Source organism: Podarcis melisellensis, assembly GCF_964234715.1.
Source record: "Podarcis melisellensis genome assembly, chromosome: 8".
Lineage (NCBI taxonomy): Eukaryota > Metazoa > Chordata > Lepidosauria > Squamata > Lacertidae > Podarcis > Podarcis melisellensis.
In genome coordinates this window covers 87019172-87038720 of record NC_138540.1, presented here as the reverse complement: position 1 = coordinate 87038720, position 19549 = coordinate 87019172, and the positions used below count along the sequence as shown (strand labels likewise).

Genomic DNA, 19549 nt, shown 5'->3' with positions numbered 1-19549 from the left:
ATTACGAGTCCACCGCTCTTAACCACCACACCACATTGGCTGTTGCTGACTCTCTTGCTTTTAGGATAAGACCCATGTATACTCTTTGATTCTTTGCATGCACTGCAATCAAGGGAAACTGAACAATTTTTCATTTTTACTCCTTTACTCAATTCAGGTACTTTTGCTCTGCTGCAAAAATTTGAATGTCCTAACCGACAATGCCACGAATGCCGAAGAAACTTCTGGAGCGCTTTTTAAAATTTTCCAGTAACTATTAATCTATTTTGTGAAGAATGTATTCCTAACAGCCAGATCCCTCACGCCTCCTTCCCAAAGCCCAGCTCCTCATTCCTCACATGTTTGGGAATGCAACGTGAAGACTGTGGCAGTTAGTGTGTGCCCAGTATTGCTGAGGACTGGCCCTTGGGCCATGTGTTGGACAGCCCAGCTCTAACCACTGTACCACCACTGGCTTGTGGTGTGAACTCAGGGAGGTATTGGCAGTGTTGTAAACAAAAATTGCCCTTTTCCCTTATGGGGTATCCAAGAGCCCATATAGAGTCCTTTCATAGGTTCCCTATTGGTAGGAGAAAATAACAGAGGCCAACCAGAGAATTTTGAGAAGCAAAGCAGCTAGTAAGCTTGATCTTTATTGATCTGTTGCAACAGGGTGCTCCCCTCACACACAGGAAAGGAGGAGGATCCAGAAAAATGGTGTGCAAGGCCTTATAAAGACTTTTTAAATTGCCACCCTGTAGATCAAGACCACCCCCAGAAACATCATACATACATCACAGAAGGGGTGTAACCTAAGACCACCCCTCAGATACATCACACCTACATCACAGAAATTTTAATATTGTTTTTCTCCTGTTGTTGTTTATCTCCTGTCTGGCAGGTTACTTGATTGGATTTCCTGGGTAGCCTGGCCAGTCTTTTGTGGTGATAAATACCATGTCACAGGCTCACACCCTATTCAAACAGAGACATACCCGTAAGACAGGATTTGTGAAGGAAAAGACAATGGGGAGGCTTTTCCAGTTTGACCTTGCTGAGAAAACTTTTGCTCAGTTTAGGAATCAAAACGGTTCCAGGTTGGCCTTCCTGTGCTGATCTATGTATGCGCTTGGTTGGTACACTTATGAACATTACCATATATCTAAGATCATAAAATTCCTATCACAGCAGGAAGGGGGCCTTTTCAGCTGTGCAAAGTTCCTCACCCGGGAGAAGTTTTCCTGGTCTCAACTTGGGTGACCTTTGAGTGCCAGACACATCTGAGATCATCCGCAGGAGCGTCACTGATCTTTCCCTGATATGGTGAGGCTTACTGGAGAGCAAGAAACTGAGAAGTGGGCATCTTCGGCCCAGTCCTGTGGAACATGCCAACAGAGATTCAGCAGGCATCTTCTGTGCCAAGTACTAATTTTTATGGTTTTATTGTATGTTTTTTTATGTTTTGCTGCTGTAATCTGCTTTCAAGATTTTAATGGTGTAATGGTATATAAATATTTTAATAAATAAATGAGGCATTCCCAAAGTAAAGGAAGGATTGAACTCTGATTAATAAGAATACACACAGAGGCTTGAACCAGCAAGACTCTGGGAAGGGTGCGTATAATAATCTCTGCGTCTCTCCACCCCTCGGCCCAGGTCGTTTTATTCACAAAAGAACTTTTTACAGAGTGTTCGTAAGAACCAATCAGATTTCTTCTGAGCATTTCAACAAACCCCATGTGGGGACAAAGTTAGATCAAAAGAAATTCTTTTAACTACAAAGACTACTACTCTGAGCATGCATACATAATCTGAGAGTAAATAAAAGAGGACTAGAGAAACTCCAGAGATCATAAACAGGAGTAAACAAAAGAGGAAGGAAGGATGGCAAGGAGGATAGGGATCTTTATCACCTTCCTGTGAAACTATTTCCAGGCCCTAAAATGAACATGCTGAGATTAACATATCAGAAAAGCTACATCAAAGAAGCTTGCCCACTATCCTTATGGCCCAGGACTCTTGTCTGGCAAAGCAACTGGGCTGTGTACGCGACTTGCCAAGCAAGAGAAATGAGCAGCAGAGGAAATGGACAGAGATGCAGAGGGTTGTGGGATTTGATCAGAAATTATTGTCAGTGTATCAAACCCAGTCATCACAATGCATTCATCGTGGACACAATGGCTTGATGCATATTTTATAATTCCTCATAGTAATCTCACCTGACCCCACACTCTGGATATCTGCATTCCTACAAATACAGCTTCTGGGCCCAATTCAAAGCGCTGGTTTCAACCTATAAAGCCTTAAACGGCTCAGGACCACAATACAATGGTGCCCCGCAAGACGAATGCCTCGCAAGACGGAAAACTCGCTAGATGAAAGAGTTTTCCGTTTTGGAGGTGCTTCGCAAAACGAATTTCCTATGGGCTTGCTTCGCAAGACGAAAATGTCTTGCGAGTTCCTGCGGGTTCCCCCCTTTTTCTAAGCCGCTTATCCGCTAAGCCGATAAACCGCTAAAAGTCGCTAAAAGTGCTAAAAGCGCTAATCCGCTAAGCCGTCAATGGGCTTGCTTCGCAAGACGGAAAAACCGCTAGACGAAGAGACTCGCGGAACGGATTCTTTTCGTCTTGCGAGGCACCACTGTAAATCTTACTGCTAGTTCCAGAATTGTTTAACCTCTGTGGGATTCACTTGACTTTCTTGCCAATGGCTACATTAGTTGTTTTTCTTCAAATGCAGTTTTGCAGCCCAGGCCTATGCACACAGAATCATAGAATTGTAGGGACTCTTAAGGGCATCTAGGCCAACCCCCTGCAATGTAGAAATCTTTTACCATTAAATCCCTGCTGGAAGATGCAGCTGTTGTATGCTGTGTTTTAGTTAGCAGGCCACATTTTTGATACCCCTGTGTTGTTCCTTGTATTAGTGAAGAAAGCTGGAAACTGCAAGCTGAAAACAAATGTTTATTTAGCTGTAACATAGAATACGTTAACCACGACCAACCTTCCTCAGATTCTGGCTGTTTCCCTCCCTACTCCAGCCAGGCCTCTCTCCAATCCTTCTTCCTTCCAGCCCCTCCACTCAAAGGAGGCTTTTAGTCTTGCAATCACCCTCAAAAAATAAAATTTCATAACAACTTTGGAAGCAATAAGTAACTATCAGGAGAGTCCAAATGCGGACAACGTGACTTTTGACTAGAAAACACTAGATAAAAAAAGTTTAAAGTCGATTGGCATGGAAATTGTTTACTCACATCACAAAGAATGTGCACACAAACTCTCGTGCTCCTGGAACAAATATTCACACTCCTGATAACCAGGAAATAGATGATTAACTTTTGGCATAGGTTTATTGGGATTAAAGCTCTCAACAGGTTGGCCTTGTGCAGTTACATAATGCAGAAGGTGGGGCCAAATCCAGCCTTGATTCAGTATCTAGAACCCTGTCAAAATGGGACAGTTGTCTACACTGCGACAGACTGGTAGTGACCTCCATCATGGATCTGGCCAGCATTGTAACTCCCCTTCTTGTCATCTGCCTGACTTGGCTCCTCATTTCGGCAGCAGTGAGGAGCATATCGCGCCATGGGAAGCTGCCCCCCGGACCCATGCCGCTCCCTGTGATTGGAAATTTCCTGCAGATCAAGTCATCAGAAACTTTGAAATCCCTCCTCAGGGTGAGTTGACCGCCTCTGGGAACCAGGGGCAGAAAGCGCAGTCAGTTTTGGTTCTCTGCTTCTCAACCTTAAATTCAGTTCTCAGTATTTCTGGAGAAATTTGCAAACAATTTTTTTTTTTAAAAAAAGAAATCTTCATGGAAATTTACCAGCATTTTAGTGCAAATGTCTCCTTATACATTCCCCCTCGCATGCCCTTTGGACTAATGTGCGCATTTTTTTCAAGTGATTTCCCTGAATATTTCCATTTGCATGCACCCTTTCCTGTGGTGTCTTGATTTGTCATTGTCTGGCTGGAGATCTGCGTTGCAGAACCTGGATCCGTGTGCTTCAGTTTGTGCATGGTTTGGGAAAGTGAAAGGTTGGTAGATTAGCCTTCTAATGAAAGCGGAACCAGATTTCTCCTCTAGCCCTTCTAGGAACAGAGCAGCAAGAGCAGCACCCAGGAGTCAAAGGGAAATTCAAATAATTGAGATGCACGGAGGCCTCAGTTTGCCTCCATCTCTCTCCTCTTCCATCTCCACCCTTTCTCTTGCACAGGAATATGCTCAAAATACAGTGCTTCCCCAACTAAGCATCTCTGTGTCTTCTTTGTGGCTTTCTGGATATTCCTGTCTCTCTGCCTCTTACCCAAATACCTTCCTCCATCTCTCTCCTTGTATCCCTGCCTGTCTGCCTCTAGTTGGGTAGATTAGATGATGGTTGCCCTGTCCACCCAAAAGCTTTTATAAAGAGAGACACCTTTGATGAAACCTGCCTCCCCTTCTTTTCATACACAAGGGAAGTAGATAGCAAATTTCTCCCACCCGTTTCCAAACAGGTCTGTGGATAGCCTACAATGATCCATTGATGTTTTAAGATGATGTAAACTGACACTATAAACTCAATGCTATGTTTGTTTGTTTTTTGCAGAGAGTGTATTAAATTTTATTTTTTTAAAAAAGGAGAGTTGACACACTTGGTAATATTTTGCTTTCTTTGGATCCATATGTTCGCCCGTTTGCCTGATGTTTGCCTGATGCCAGCTTGGTTAAATAACACAAAAAACCCCTGTTAGGACTCACCCACTCTTACCTTTGCGCTGCCTTTTCTTGGCACAGGTCTGTGTTTGAAAGCTCCCTGTTTGAACACTTTCCCCATTTTGCCCTGGTGCTTTCCCCATGAAAGCCCGCACTTTACTACGGAATCAAGCAAACTGCAATCCTCAAAAAACCCAAATTGCTGTTTGTTCCGATTCAGCTTTAAAGAGCAGGTTTTCCTGGGGAAAGTGGAGGTGCCAAAAGAGCGTTACTGCGAGTAGAAGTAACACTAGTAAAATTAATTGCCTACCTTTGTAAGGTTGTTGTGAGGATCAAATGTTGAGGTGCACTTTCAGCACTCAGCAAGCTAAGCATGATTCTTGCTAACTTCCGAAAATATTTTTCTTTTTTCTTAAAAACCAAACTCAACAGCAATCCTACATCTTTCACAACCCTCCCCTTCTTTTAAAACTTTTCAACCTGTTTTGCATTCTGGTAGGCAGCATTTAACTATACGGCATTTAACTATAAGGTCCGTATAGCTCAAGCTCTGGTTTTCCCAGTAGTGATGTATGGAAGTGAGAGCTGGACCATAAAGAAGGCTGATCGCCGAAGAATGGATGCTTTTGAATTCTGGTTCTGGTGGAGACTCTTGAGAGTCCCATGGACTGCAAGAAGATCAAACCTCTCCATTCTGAAGGAAACCAGCCCTGAGTGCTCACTGGAAGGACAGATCCTGAAGCTGAGGCTCCAAGACTTTGGCCACGTCCTGAGAAGAGAAGACTCCCTGGAAAAGACCCTGATGTTGGGAAAGATGGAGGGCACAAGGAGAAGGGGATGACAGAGGACGAGATGGTGGGACAGTGTTCTCGAAGCTACCAGCATGAGTTTGACCAAACTGTGGGAGGCAGTGGAAGACAGGAGTGCTGGCGTGCTCTGGTCCAGGGGGTCACGAAGAGGCGGACACGACTAAACAACAACAGGCAGCATTTTGGAGACTCTAAATTTGGATCCTAGAATTGTAAAGTTGGAAGGGGGACCACCAGGGACATCCAGTCCAACCCCTGGCAACGCTGGGATCTTTTGCCCAACATGGGACTCGAAACCATGTGTGATGAAAACGTTGGGTTTTGCTGGACCAGTTGGATCAATAAGCATTTCTTTCTTTCCCTGCCAGCAAATGGTTAATGAACGGCAGACTCCGATTGGCTGTGGTTCCAGGAGGGAGCGTTTAAAGGGAGAGGATCTGAAGAGAGACAGGAGAGTTGAGAGGGTTGGTTGAGGTGGGTTGGAATTGAGGTTGGGAGATAGATTAGGAGACGGGTTGAGCTTGGCTTTAACCATTTGCCTTTGAGAAAGAACTGCGCATTACAGTGGAAATTGTTAAGCAACACCCCCCTCAATGCTCAGCTATGTTTCCCTTGGTGATGAAATACCGGTGTGTCAACAGAGTGAGGCTTTTTGTTCAGGTGTTGCTGGCATCTTATTTCATAAATGTCTCCATTTATTTAAATATTTGTACTCCTACTTTTTTTGTTCAATAGCAGGATCCTCACGGCAGCTATAACTCACCTCGTTGGAGGTCTTGTGGTTTATTTTCCCCTGCAAAGAGAAATGGATCAGACAGCTGGGAGGATTTTGTCGTCCCCCCCCTCAAGTGATATTTATCGAATTTTCCACTTTTATCATATTCACATTTTGTTACATAATTCTATAGCTTATTACTCGATAAGAGCATCAAGCTCCTTCTCTCCCTCTTTCTGACTTCCACACATTTTTCTATATTCTTCGCATTTCTATAATCACTTATTTACCTTCGATCTTATTCCAGTATTTCACCTTGTTATCGGTAACTCAGTTCCTTATATTTAGATTACAAAACATTTCAATTCAAGCCTACAAATGTTTTCAAATGTTTACAATTTTCTTTCATGTAAAATATAAATTTGTTCCAGTCCTTTTGAAACAGTTCGTCACGCTGTGAGGAGGATTTTGAGCAGCAAAATGGTCCACGAAGAAAGGATTAAGTGCCTGGGAATGGCAGTCGCTGCTTTAATCAAATTTGCCCTCCCTGCCAGCACCTTCTTTAAAGAAAAATAAAAGTGTTGGATGATTCATTCTCCCACCTGATATGGAGTTTGGCTCTATATGAGAGAGAATGCTCATCAGGCTGATGAAACCCTGAAGTGGGACTCTGAGCCAGGTCTCATAGAATTATAGAAAGGGACAATACCACTGTATTGTTGTTGTTTGATCGTTTAGTCGTGTCTGCCTCTTCGTGACCCCCTGGACCAGAGCACGCCAGGCACTCCTGTCTTCCACTGCCCCCCGCAGTTTGGTCAAACTCATGTTGGTCGCTTCGAGAACACTATGCAACCATCTCGTCCTCTGTCGTCCCCTTCTCCTTGTGCCCTCCATCCTTCCCAACATCAGGGTCTTTTCCAGGCAGTCTTCTCTTCTCATGAGGTGGCCAAAGTCTTGGAGCCTCAGCTTCAGGATCTGTCCTTCCAGTGAGCACTCAGGGCTGATTTCCTTCAGAATGGAGAGGTTTGATCTTCTTGCAGTCCATGGGACTCTCAAGAGTCTCCTCCAGCACCATAATTCAAAACCATCAATTCTTTGGCGATCAGCCTTCTTTATGGTCCAGCTCTCACTTCCATACATCACTACTGGGAAAACCATAGCTTGAACTACACAGACCTTCATGGATCACTGCCTTGCCATGGTGAAGGGGCTTGAATAACTCAGAGAAGCTATGAGCTATGCCGTGCAGGGTCACCCAAGATGAACAGGTCATAGTGGAGAGTTTTGACCAAACGTGATCCACCTGGAGCAGGAACCGGCAAGCCACTCCAGTATCCCTGCCAAGAAAACACCATGGACAAAGACAACAGGCATTCTGTGTATATATGACTGTAAATAAAGCAGTTTTAGAACTACGGTTGACTCTTTCTTCTGCTATGATATGCCAGAAGACAAGTGTGCTCCTCTCAGGAACCAGGGGTCGCTTATCACCGGTCTCTCTGGACTGAGGGAGATTTACGGCTAGGGAGGACCACCGGAGAGATACCCCTGAGTCTTGGGAAGTTGGTGGCCTTCCCGGGCATGTTTCCAACAAATATAAGGGGGGTGGAGCCAATAGTAAGCATGCAGTTGGCTCCGGAGCTTAACCCACCAAATAACTATGAGTTCCCTTGATCTGGAGGCTAAACCTCTGTGGATGAAGCCTAGAATTGCATTTTCAGCCTAGAGTCACGTTTTAGAGCCTTCTGGGTCAGAGCCATTTCAAAAGACAACATTAAAACCATTTCTGTCCACACACCACAAGAGGGTTTAGTCAGAAATGACATTTAACCTTGCAGAACTGTCCCACGAGCATCTTGACACTTGCAGAGCCAGTCTGTGTGAGACATACCAGTCTCAAAATTTTATCAAAACAGGAATGGAAATTTGCTTTCATGCATTTTGTCCCCTTGCTTGATAAAGTGCATATTGGTGGCAGGTAGAGGCCCTCTGAGCATGTGCCGAAAGCCTCCTGCCTGGCATCTCTCTCCTTCCCACAAAATAAGAGTCTGAGGGAATTCAGTGAACAGATTTTAACACAGAGATGAATGTTCAAACCACCCTGTTGGATCAGACCAAGGGCCAGCCTGTTTCCAGCATTTATGCTGTCGGCTGTTGTAAGAGTGCCAATGAATTGTAAGAAAAAGAAAGAGTGGATTTAAGACTGTTCTGTTTTTTAAATTTAAAAAAGTAGCCTTTGGCCTTTCTCCTGTGCAGCTGCGTGACAAATACGGCCCAGTGTTCACCGTCTACTTTGGAAATCGCCCGATTGTGGTCCTCTGTGGGTATGAAGCTGTGAAGGAGGCCCTGATAGACAAGGCAGAAGAATTTAGCGGAAGGAAAACCAACCCCACGATTCAAAGGACCTTTGATGGTTATGGTGAGGAGGAGGAACCCAGGGTGGTCTAACTTGCAACACAGGAGTCTTGTGTCTGCTGTTTCTTGGCTGCTATTCAATCCTTCTCCCCTTTCTCCTCCCCATACCTGCAGGGGTGGTGTTTGCTGAGGGAGAGCGCTGGAAGCAGCTGCGACGCTTCTCCCTCACCGTCTTGAGAAATTTTGGCATGGGGAAAAAAACAATTGAGGATCGGATCCGAGAGGAAGCTCAGTTCCTGCTGGAGGAATTTCATAAGACCAACCGTGAGTAGGCCAAGTGAAGGGCAGGGAAGAGGAGGTCAGCAGCCCCACCAGGCTGGGCAGAAACACGAGCTCCGAAGCCCAGACAGGCTGGGGAAGGGAAGGCTTTTTGTCCCAAAGGCAATGACAATTTCTGGGCTCCAGAAGGATAACGGGCAGGGAGGAAAGAGCACATACATTGCCCCCAAAATAACGGATAAGGAGAAATAAAGGGGGATGCGGACCTAGCAGTTCGAAAGAACGTCAAAGTGCAAGTAGATAAATAGGTACTGCTCTGGCGGGAAGGTAAACGGCATTTCCATGTGCTGCTCTGGTTCACCAGAAGCGGCTTACTCCTGCTGGTCACATGACTCGGAAGCTGTACGCCGGCTCCCTCGGCCAGTAAAGCGAGATGAGCGCCGCAACCCCAGAGTTGGCCACGACGTTTACCTTCCCGCCGGAGTGGTACCTATTTATCTACTTGCACTTTGACGTGCTTCCAAACTGCTAGGTTGGCAGGAGCAGGGATCAAGCAATGGGAGCTCACTCCGTCACCGGGGCTCGAACCGCTGACCTTCTGATCGACAAGTCCTAGGCTCTGTGGTTTAACCAACAGTGCCACCCACCTCCCTAATATGCATAATACTATTAACCAATAAAAGTAGTGTTCAGAATAGTCCTCTGGCAAATGTGTAATGAAACATGGTTGGGAGGCCCAGAGCCAAAGCACAAATTGGGTGAGTAAAATGGCGTTCACTAGATGCAGCAAAAGAGAGGCCATAATGATAGGACTGAGCGAGCTCTCTGGGAAGGCTGCTCCATAGCCAGCGAAGGTCTTCATTCTAGTAGCCTGGTCAGCAATAGGTATCTTAAGTTCTGGGTGGGTACTGCAGATGATCTTTTGAGAAGAGTTTGGGAGAGGACTTTGCAGGTGTTCCACAGTTCCTCACACTTCCCAAGGTACCTTGGCCCCTTCAGCACAATGCGTCTTCCTTCCCTGGCATTGCAGAGAAGCCTTTCGACCCCACCTTCACCCTCAGCCGGGCCGTCTCCAACGTTATCTGCTCCATTGTCTTTGGCGACCGCTTTGACTACGAAGACAAGGATTTCCAGTCCCTGATGAAGATGATGAACGAAAGTTTCCGTGAGATGAGCACCGCCTGGTCTCAGGTACCCGGTCTCAAAGCAGACAGAGCCCGAATCCATTTCCCAATCAGACACCCTCCTGATATTGTTGGAATGGAGCTCCCATCTTCTTAATCATCCCTGAGCATTGGCCTTGCGGGCTGTGCTCTGTGCCTGATGGGATTTGGAGTCTAAGCTCATGTGGAGAGCAGAAGGGCACCAGGCTGGACAAGGGTCTGAAAGCCAGCCGTAGTTTATAGCAGCTACTGATCATCTAGTGGGGCCTCCTTGGCTTGCAAGGAAGCTCTCCTGACCCTCAGGAGACATTCCTGGTCAGCTGCCGGTGGCTTTTCTTTCTTCTTGCAGTTCTATGACATGTATGCCAGCATTCTGAAGTACTTCCCAGGGCCACACACCAAGATCTATGACCTTCTGGAAGACATGAGAGCCTACATTGCCAAGAGAGTGAAGAAGAACAAGGAGACCCTTGACCTCAATGCCCCTCGTGACTTCATTGACTGCTTCCTCATCCAGATGGAAAAGGTATCCTGTTGGCATATGACATGAGGTGGGATTTCCACAGGGAGCTGTAGGTTCACACAAGGATCACTAACTCGCACATCACTTACAAAGAGATGCGCTCTCTGGTCTGCCACAGGGGCTCTGCAGATTCTGCTGCTTGCTAGCACACTTTGCTGATAATACACTTTGCAACTGCTTCATGATCAGGTGAGCCACCATTTCAGTCACTGGTGAACCTAGAGTGTGCTAGGCAAGCATGTAAAATTATTGTGCAAAGTTCAGTGAATGCTGCTCACCAACTGAGAGGCCCCTCTAGGCTTGTGCCTTATTGCACTGGGTGAATTGCGTGGCAAGTTCCCCCCCCAGTGGAAATAATGACACACGACACGTTTATTAAGGTTAATGGGCTAAATAACTTTATTGGTTACAGGTGAAGAGAGGTATTGGCTTAGACATTGGCTTAGACATTGGTCCTAACCGACTATATCTGGCTTCAGCCCATCTGCTAGAAGTCTGGGAAGGGTTAACCACCAGTAGGGGGGGTCCTGCTGATGCACATCAACTAGGAACTCCCCCAGGGTCACCGACAGGGGGCGTGCCTTAGGCCCTCACCTCCCTAGGCTTCGGACAGGGCCACGCCCCCCGGAATCCTTTATCGGACCACCTGTCAATATGCAGGGCAGGTGATGGTGCTCCCTCTTCCATCTACAGAGCAATACCAATACCTAACCGCCAATACCAAGAAAGTTGTGACAATTTGCTATGAGGTAGGCGAAAAGCAAGTGGCTGGTGCCAATTTGCCAGGTGGAAAAATTCCTACCAGGCCACTCAATGGCGACCAACCAAGGTCCATAGCAAGGTCAAAAACCTTATAGGGCGGTAGGGTGGGAAAAGCAGGAACAGCTGGCAGGCGGCAAAGAGGGAGATCCCTGGCCGTGTCCTGGTTTAAATAGGGCAGGCCACACCCCCAGAGCCAGCCGATTTGGCTGGTCAGGAGGTGAAGCGGCCAGGAATCCCCCCAATTGCGCGGGGGCTGAGTTCCAACCACCGTGCATGTGGTGGGGCCGTGAAGCCGCAACTCCAGTTCGCGTGACAGACCTCGGCAACTCAGCATTTTGGCTAATCTACTTTGTTTACATATAAACACACACGGAGCACTTCAGCATGGCTCCCTCTCTCTCTAGCATCAGACAGCAAAGAGGAAAAGAACAAAGGACAATACTCCCAGTTCACGGAACACAGTAACACAAACATCCTGTCTCTGTCACTTCCCACTCTGTGGAGTCGAAACATCCACCGTCATGTGATAGACAACAATCCCATGACTGCAATCATGGAGCAGGAATTCTAACATACAGAAGAACGTTTTGGTAGTCACACCCACCCCATGGAAAGCCCTCCTGGAAAACGTCAAAGAGTTCCACAGCTATATAATTTTTCACAGACATCTGGAGGCAGCCCTAGTTTGAGAAGCTTTCAATGGTTGTTGTTGGTTTTCCGTATTTTTGTTGGAAGCCACCCAGAGCGGCCGGGGCAACCCAGTCCGATGATTGGGGCATAAGAAATTTATCCTCATTATCATTAATGATCTGATGGGGTGACATGTGTCCAGCTTGCCTAGTTTCCCTTCACCCCCATCAGACAAGTGACGTCCTTCTTCCATAAAAGGACTATACCAGAGGCAGCAGCCCTGAAACCAACTCCCCCTTCTTCTCACCCCCACGGGGGAATCCTGATGACATTGGCTTCCTGTTTGTCTTCAGGAGAAAGGCAACCCGTCCAGCGAATTCAACACCAAGAACCTAGAACTCACCACACTCAATTTGTTCTTTGCTGGGACGGAGACCGTCAGCTCCACTCTGAGATACGGGTTTCTGTTTCTGATGAAACACCCCGAAGTGCAAGGTACGGAAGGGAACCAGCACACTGCCGCCATGCTGATTAAAGCCCAACCTAGCCTATTGGGGGGTGGGGAGTGAGTAAGTAAGGGGGAGATGCGGCAGAGGTGTGTAAAGTTAGGCTTGGTGTGGAGAAAGTGGGTAGGAACAGTTCTAACCCAACAGAGCCATCCAGTGAAGCTGAATGTTGGGAGATACACAGTGATGAACTATGGAACTCACCGACACAAGATGTTGTGATGGCCAATGGGACAGATTTAAAAGAGGACTAGACCAACCCATGGAGAATAAGACAAACCATGGCTCTTAATCCTGATGGCTATGCTGTACTTTCACTGTTGGAGGCAGATATACTTCTGGCCTGACCCAGCAGGGCTTTTTATACGTGCTGTTTTTATTCCCTGTATTTTAATAGACGGGTTGTTTTTTTTAAAGATTGATTTTTAATTCCATTTGAATTAAATTAATTATTGAATTGAACTGAATTTTATTATTATGGTCACAGACCAGTTCCGGCTCACTTACAATATCAGGAAAATCATAAAACGCAACAGGAATACATTGAATTGCAATTGGGTATAACAAAGACAATTCATATATAGGGGCAGTTAAAAATATATATTAAATCTTGATCACTAAAATATAACCTAAAATTGTCATTTAAAACCTAAATTTTATGGCAGTCACACAGAATTTGGCCCCCTTAGCTGATCTCTAGGTCCTTGTCCTCAACCAGGAGTTCTAGACACCGAAGTTCAGACCCATTCGGAGATTTTTGTATAACAGGAGTGATAAATACCGAGCATAAATCCCCGTAGAAAGGGCAGTGTAACAAGACATGAGAGACAGTTTCTACCTCCATCAATCCGCAGGGGCAGACTTGTTCCACGTCCGGTTTACCCTTGAATCTGCCCTGCAATAAGGCAGGTGGCAGCACGTTGAATCTAGCGAGGGTAAATGACCGTCTGTATTTGGGTATTTGTAATTTTGACAAATAATTTGCTGGAGTGAATCCTCTCCCATTATCTTTTATGGCTGGGTGTTTATTCATCTCACTCACGTGGCAGAATTAATCATTTCTTAAATGCTTCTCATATGCTTTTAGCTTTTTGTGATTTTTTTTACACCTGTCTTGTTTTAATTTGCGTAGGTTGCCTTGAGTCTGGAGAAATAAAGAAACATTTAGCTAGGTTCAAGCTGAAAACTGAACTGCGTTTTGGTGCTAGAAATCTTAAGTACAGTCATACCTCGGGTTAGATGTGCTTCAGGTTGAGCGTTTTCTAGTTACGCTCTGCGGTAACCTGGAAGTAACGGAGCGCGTTACTTCTGGGTTTCGCCACACGAGCATGCGCAGACGCTCCAAATGACGCCATGCGCATGCGCAGAAGTGGCAAAACACGATCCGTGCATGCGCAGATGCTCAAAATGATGTCATGCGCATGCGCAGAAGCGGCAAAACATGCAGATGCGCTGTCGTGTCTGCGAACGGGGCTCCGGAATGGATCCTGTTCGCATCCAGAGATACCACTGTAAACAGATAGCTTAGGCAGTGGACTACGAGACTCGGGGTCATGGATTCAGGCCCCATGTTGGGCCAAAGATTCCTGCATTACAGCGGGTTGGGCTAGATGACCCTTGTGGTCCCTTCCGACTTTTTTTTTCTGATCCTTCTCTGATCTAAACGCATTGGACAGCAAAAATGCACCAGGAGATTGACCAAGTGATTGGCCAGAACCGTGCCCCCAACATTGAAGACCGGAGCCAGATGCCTTATGTGGACGCTGTCATTCACGAAGTCCAGAGGGTCAGTGACCTCATCCCCATGAACGTGGCCCACTCTGTGATGCGCGACACGGAATTCAGAGGCTACATCATCCCTAAGGTATCAGTTGTGGGGCAGAGGGAATAAAAAGTGTCTGGGACACAAGAAAATGGGTTCTTGTTGCTGTTTAAAAGAGATTAGCAACATTCACAGATTTGTGCCTTGCCACCAACATCTGTCCGCAACAGTTGAGTCTTCATCCGGCACAGAATCCACCTGTTGGAGGCAGGATGAGGTGATGTTGGCTACTGTTATTGGCAGGTATTTGGCAAAGGAAAAGGACTGGACGCCCTCCAGGAGAGTCTTAAAGATTTGCCAATCCGCTAAGCAGCCAGCACCAAGCTAGTGTCCTCTAGATGTCTCGCATGGGCATCCTGGCTGGGATTGACCAGAGTTGCATTTCAAAACATCTAGAGGGTACCAGGTTGGCAAAAGCTGCCAACATAGCACTTAACAACAACAACAACACAACAGCCAATCCTCAAAGGATGACCAGGGCCCAGCTGGTAAAGTCTCATGCTGTGGCTAGTTTACAGGGTGCATGGGGACCAAAGCTGTCAACTTACAGATTTGAAAATAAGGGACCAGCAGCCTCAAAAATAAGGGAACAGCAGCCAAAATAAGGGCTTTTCAGAGCACAGCTATGTTCAACTTCTGAACCCCTCTGAGCAAAAGGCAGAAAGCCCAGCCAGCAGCCAAACGAAGCCTCAAGCGGTGGTTCCCACAGCGCAGCAACCCGGCAAAGGGGATGCAGCAAGGAAAACCACCGTCACCTCTCTGCTGGGAAGCGCTGAGCAAAGGCGAGTCCCCAAGCAACCCGGTTGATTTGATCGGCACAAGGCATGCAAGCTCCACCCCCCAGTCGTTCTCAGACTCCTTATTGGGTGAGCAACACAGCCAAGCAACACAGTTGGAGCCTCCCTCCTCCCTGGCCAGCAGGGAGGGAGGGAGAGGAGCTGCTTCTTTTGAATCCCAGCTAATTTAAGGGACATCATCGATAAGGGACAGCAGCGGGACACGGCACTGGGATAAGGGACTTTCCTGCCAAATAAGGGACGGTTGACAGCCATGATGGGGACACATCTGTCCTCCAACACCTGGCCTCTAGTCCTCACCCTCCAGACATGCCGCTTGAAGCAGCTGGCTCACTCTGCCTAATGGCAAGGCTGGACCTCCTCTTGGCTTAAACTACAGCCAGAGGTGGAATGCCTCCCTGACCCCAGACGGATGGCCACAGTGATGCTTCTGTAGAGGGGGGACGGGGACCTGTAGATCAACTGACCATTTGACCAGAAAGCATGAGATTTCTGTGGGTCAGCTACCCATGTGGTGCCTTCACATTCAGGCAGGGCAGTCTGTAGATGTCACAGGGAGGAGTTGGCCGGTGGCTGAATGTGGCTGGCAATCCACCAGTTGAGAGAAGGGGTGGAGAGCTTCTGTCTCTCAACTTTCCCTGAATCGTTGCAATTCTGACCTCAATATTCTCTCCCTCTTTTTCCTAGGGGACAGAAATCTACCCTGTGCTCCACACTGTCCTGTTTGACCCCAAGAAGTTTAAAAGCCCATTTGCTTTCAACCCAGAGAACTTCCTGGATGAGAATGGGCGCTTCAAGAAGAATGACGCTTTCATGCCATTCTCCTCAGGTACATTAATAATAATAATAATAATAATAATAATAATAATAATAATAATAATAGATTTATTGTTTATACCCCACCCATCTGGCTGGGTTTCCCCAGCCACTCTGGGCGGCTTACAACAGAATATTAAAATATCTATTAAACATTAAAAGCTTCCCTAAACAAGGCTGCCTTCAGATGTTTTCTAAAAGTCTGGTAGTTGTTTTCCTCTTTGACATCTGGTGGGAGGGTGTTCCACTGGGCAGGTGCCACTACTGAAAAAGCCCTCTGCCTGATTCCCTGTAACATGGCTTCTCGCAGCGAGGGAACCGACAGAAGGCCCTCAGCACTGGACCTCAGTGTCCGGGCTGAACGATGGGGGTGGAGACGCTCCTTCAGGTATACTGGACCGAGGCCTCCTCTTAAACCAGGCTTCCTCAACTTCGGCCTTCCAGATGTCTGGAGACTACAATTCCCATCATCCCTGACCACTGGTTCTGCTAGCTAGGGATCATGGGAGTTGTAGGCCAAAAACATCTGGAGGGTCGAGGTTGAAGAAGCCTGTCTTAAACACTTTTTTATTTTTATTTTGGAAATGAGAACCTCTCCCATCCTCTCCTCCTTCACTTTTTGAAGTTGTGAATGTTGGACTTGCGTTCGACCGAGCGACTCTTCTGGAATCGCTCTTCTCTGATGTAATTAATGACCTGAGCCTCTGATAAGGCTCCAAGCACGTTCCCCATTCCGCAGAGTATCCAACACAGGGAAGGAGCTGAGATAGCATGAGCTACATGCTAAGAGTTTTATTACGCAGACAGAAAAGAAATACATCCTCTCTCTGTGAGAGCAGAGAGCAACCAAACCAGAAAGGATCAGGAAACCAGTAACGTCACATCCGTCTCCCGTGAGACTTCCAACAGTATGGAATCTCTGGAATGTAAACAGAGTCTTGTGACTCCAAGAACTGCACAGTGGCAACAAAGAGAAACTAACAGTGAACCTGGGTCTCCTACAGAAAACAAACCTTCATTGCACCGTGGCTTTTACTTGGTCGGTTGTAGTGTTTACACATACCCTACACCCTAACACGCACCATAATAAATAAATAAGCAAAGGGATGGGGAGATGTTAATAACAAATATATGGGCAAAATCTGCTGAAAGGAAGTATTGGTTGTAGGTGGGGCTGCCAACTTTGGTCGGTCAAAGTAAGGGACAAGTCTGGGGTTGGGGTAGGCGAGAGAATTGGTTCCCTTCCAGCTCTACGATTCTATGAATCTATAAGCCCATTTTACATATAGGGGACGCGGGTGGCGCTGTAGGTAAAACCTCAGTGCCTAGGACTTGCTGATCGCAAGGTCGGCGGTTCGAATCCCCGCGGCGGGTGAGCTCCCGTTGTTCGTTTCCAGCTCCTGCCCACCTAGCAGTTCAAAAACACGTGAAAGTGCAAGTAGATAAATAGGTACCGCTTTCTAGCGGGAAGGTAAACGGCGTTTCCGTGTGCTGTGCTGGCGCTGGCTCGCCAGAGCAGCTTCGTCATGCTGGCCACGTGACCCTGTGTCTCCGGAAAGTGCTGCCTCCCGGCCTCTTGAGCGAGATGAGCGTGCAACCCTAGAGTTGGACACGACTGGCCCGTATGGTCAGGGGTACCTTTACCTTTACCTTTACATACACAGTCTGAAGAAATACTTCCTTTTGCCACCCTAGATCTCCTGTCCCTAAGTTTCACTAGATGACACACACACTCACACAAAGAGATCTGCCAAAACAACAACAACAGGGTTTTAGTCCTATAAGAGAGGAAAACTCCCCTCCCTCCATTCACATGGATTTCAGCTGTTCTATTCACACCCCAAGGACGTTGGACTTGACCGAAACCTGGCCTCTAACCCCAAAGCCCATGTCTTCCCTCCCTGCTGATTCTTCTCCCTTTCGCCTTGCAGGGAAACGGGTGTGTCTGGGTGAAACGCTGGCCCGAATGGAGCTCTTCCTCTTTTTCACCACCACCCTGCAGAGATTCCGGCTGAAGCCCCTTGTGGACCCCAAGGACATTGACACAACCCCCCAGGAGTCCGGCTTTGCCACCATCCCGCCCTTCTACAAGCTCTGCATCGTCCCGCGTTGAGTGGAGACCAAATCTTTCCTCCCCTGCCACTGTGCTCTTCCACAAGCTGGTCTCTCTGGCTGCTCAGGGAGAGGGGAGCGGTCTTCTTCCCTTTCCTGGCCCTCGCCCAAAGGCTTTTGAAACGGGCGGCTTCAAGATTTTGCTCTCAAATTAGGCCTCGTTGCTACCTGTGGACTGGGCTTCCTTCGGCTGGGTCTATGCCTCTCTGCATTTATCATCCTTCTTTCCCCATTGCTGCCCTTCCCATCCTCTCTGCTGAGCCCAAATAACTTCAGTGCCTCTTGAATTTCCATCTCCTTGCAAAATGTCCTTAAGCTTTGACCTTACGCCTGAAAAGAAAAGAAAAACTTACAGCATTTGCTTCTGGACTTGTTGGTTGTTATACGCTGGCAGGTCCCAAGAATTGACATGGTAGACCCCCAACCATGGCTCCTGCCCTGTTGCTGTGGACTTTTAAATAAAGCATGATGGAAAGAGGGCGTAAAGCCAGGTGTCCCTGTTATGTGGCATTCACACGAGATAAGCAAAGGAAGTACTGCATTTTTCGCTCTATTAGGCGCACTGGATCATAGGACGCACCTACCGTATTTTTTGCTCTATAGGATGCACTGGACCTCAGGACGCACCTTGTTTTAGAGGGGGAGAACAAGGGGGGAAAATCTCTCTCTCTCTGCTCAGCGCCCCTCCAGCAAAGCAGCCCCTTCCATTTCTCCTCCCGCTTGGCTGAAGGGGTGCTGCGCAGCTCTCCCTCTCTGCTGAAGCCAGGAGAGTCTTGCTCTCCTGGCTTCAGGCAGCTATCCCTGAAGCCTGGGGAGCGAGAGGGGTTGGTGCACACTGACCCCTCTCGCTCTCCATGCTTCAGCGAAACAACGCGAAGCCTCCGAAGTGCGGAGGGAGGGCTCCCCCTGCGCTTTGGAGGCTTCGCGTTGCTATCGCTGAAGCCAAGGAGCCTGCATTCGCTCCATAGGATGCACACACATTTCCCCTTGATTTTTGGAGGGGGGAAAGTGTGTCCTATAGAGCGAAAAATACGGTAGTTTTTAGGGGAGGAAAACAAGAAATAAGAAAGCAACGCAAAGCATCCTGAGCTAAGAGGGAGCGCTCCTCCATCTTTGCACAGGAGGTTTTGCGAGGCTATCCCTGAAGCCAGGAGAGCAAGCAGGATCGGTGCACACCAATCCCACTTGCCCTCCTGGATTCAGTGAAAGGAAGCCTACTGGCTTTCCCCTCACCTCCCACAAGAGCCACGCACTCTGTCCCTTCCCCCATCTCCTGCAAAAGCCAGGGATAGCCGCGCGAAGCCTCCGCAGGGCAGTGGGATGAAGGCTCCCTGCTGCACTGCGGAGGCTGTGCGCAGATCACTGTGATCCCGCTGGCTGTCCTGGCTTCTTGCTTGGCTGCGCCCAGCCTCTCCTGGGCAAGGAGAGCCTTCATCCCCTGCCCACGAGAGGCTGCGTGCGGCTAAGGCTTCTTCAAGAGCCGCGCTCCCTTTAAAGAGCAAAGTATGTGTGCGGCTCTTGGGGGCTTTTCCCGAGGAGGGAGGAGGGCAGCCCCGAAGAGCCGCACACATGTTCCACGTGGCTCT

At 47.6% G+C, this 19549-nt stretch overlaps 1 protein-coding gene across 1 annotated transcript; it reads left to right on the top strand.

Annotated features, from left to right (window-relative positions):
- Nucleotides 1–3419: 3419 nt before the first annotated feature.
- Nucleotides 3420–18449, top strand: LOC309376046 (cytochrome P450 2G1-like). The gene is made up of 9 exons (XM_081922199.1): nt 3420–3655; nt 8455–8617; nt 8728–8877; nt 9863–10023; nt 10345–10521; nt 12264–12405; nt 14093–14280; nt 15723–15864; nt 17783–18449. The coding sequence occupies exons 1-9, from the start codon at nt 3476–3478 to the stop codon at nt 17962–17964; spliced, it is 1485 nt and encodes a 494-aa protein (XP_081778325.1). The 5' UTR covers nt 3420–3475; the 3' UTR covers nt 17965–18449.
- Nucleotides 18450–19549: the final 1100 nt, after the last annotated feature.

What these genes read in the sequence shown, in the direction of transcription:
- LOC309376046 (XM_081922199.1), top strand. Translation starts at nt 3,476, where the DNA reads ATGGATCTGGCCAGCATTGTAACTCCCCTTCTTGTCATCTGCCTGACT. An exon ending in GGAATTTCATAAGACCAACC is followed by an intron (nt 8,878 to 9,862) that starts GTGAGTAGGCCA and finishes CTGGCATTGCAG; the next exon opens with AGAAGCCTTTCGACCCCACC. An exon ending in TCCTCATCCAGATGGAAAAG is followed by an intron (nt 10,522 to 12,263) that starts GTATCCTGTTGG and finishes GTTTGTCTTCAG; the next exon opens with GAGAAAGGCAACCCGTCCAG.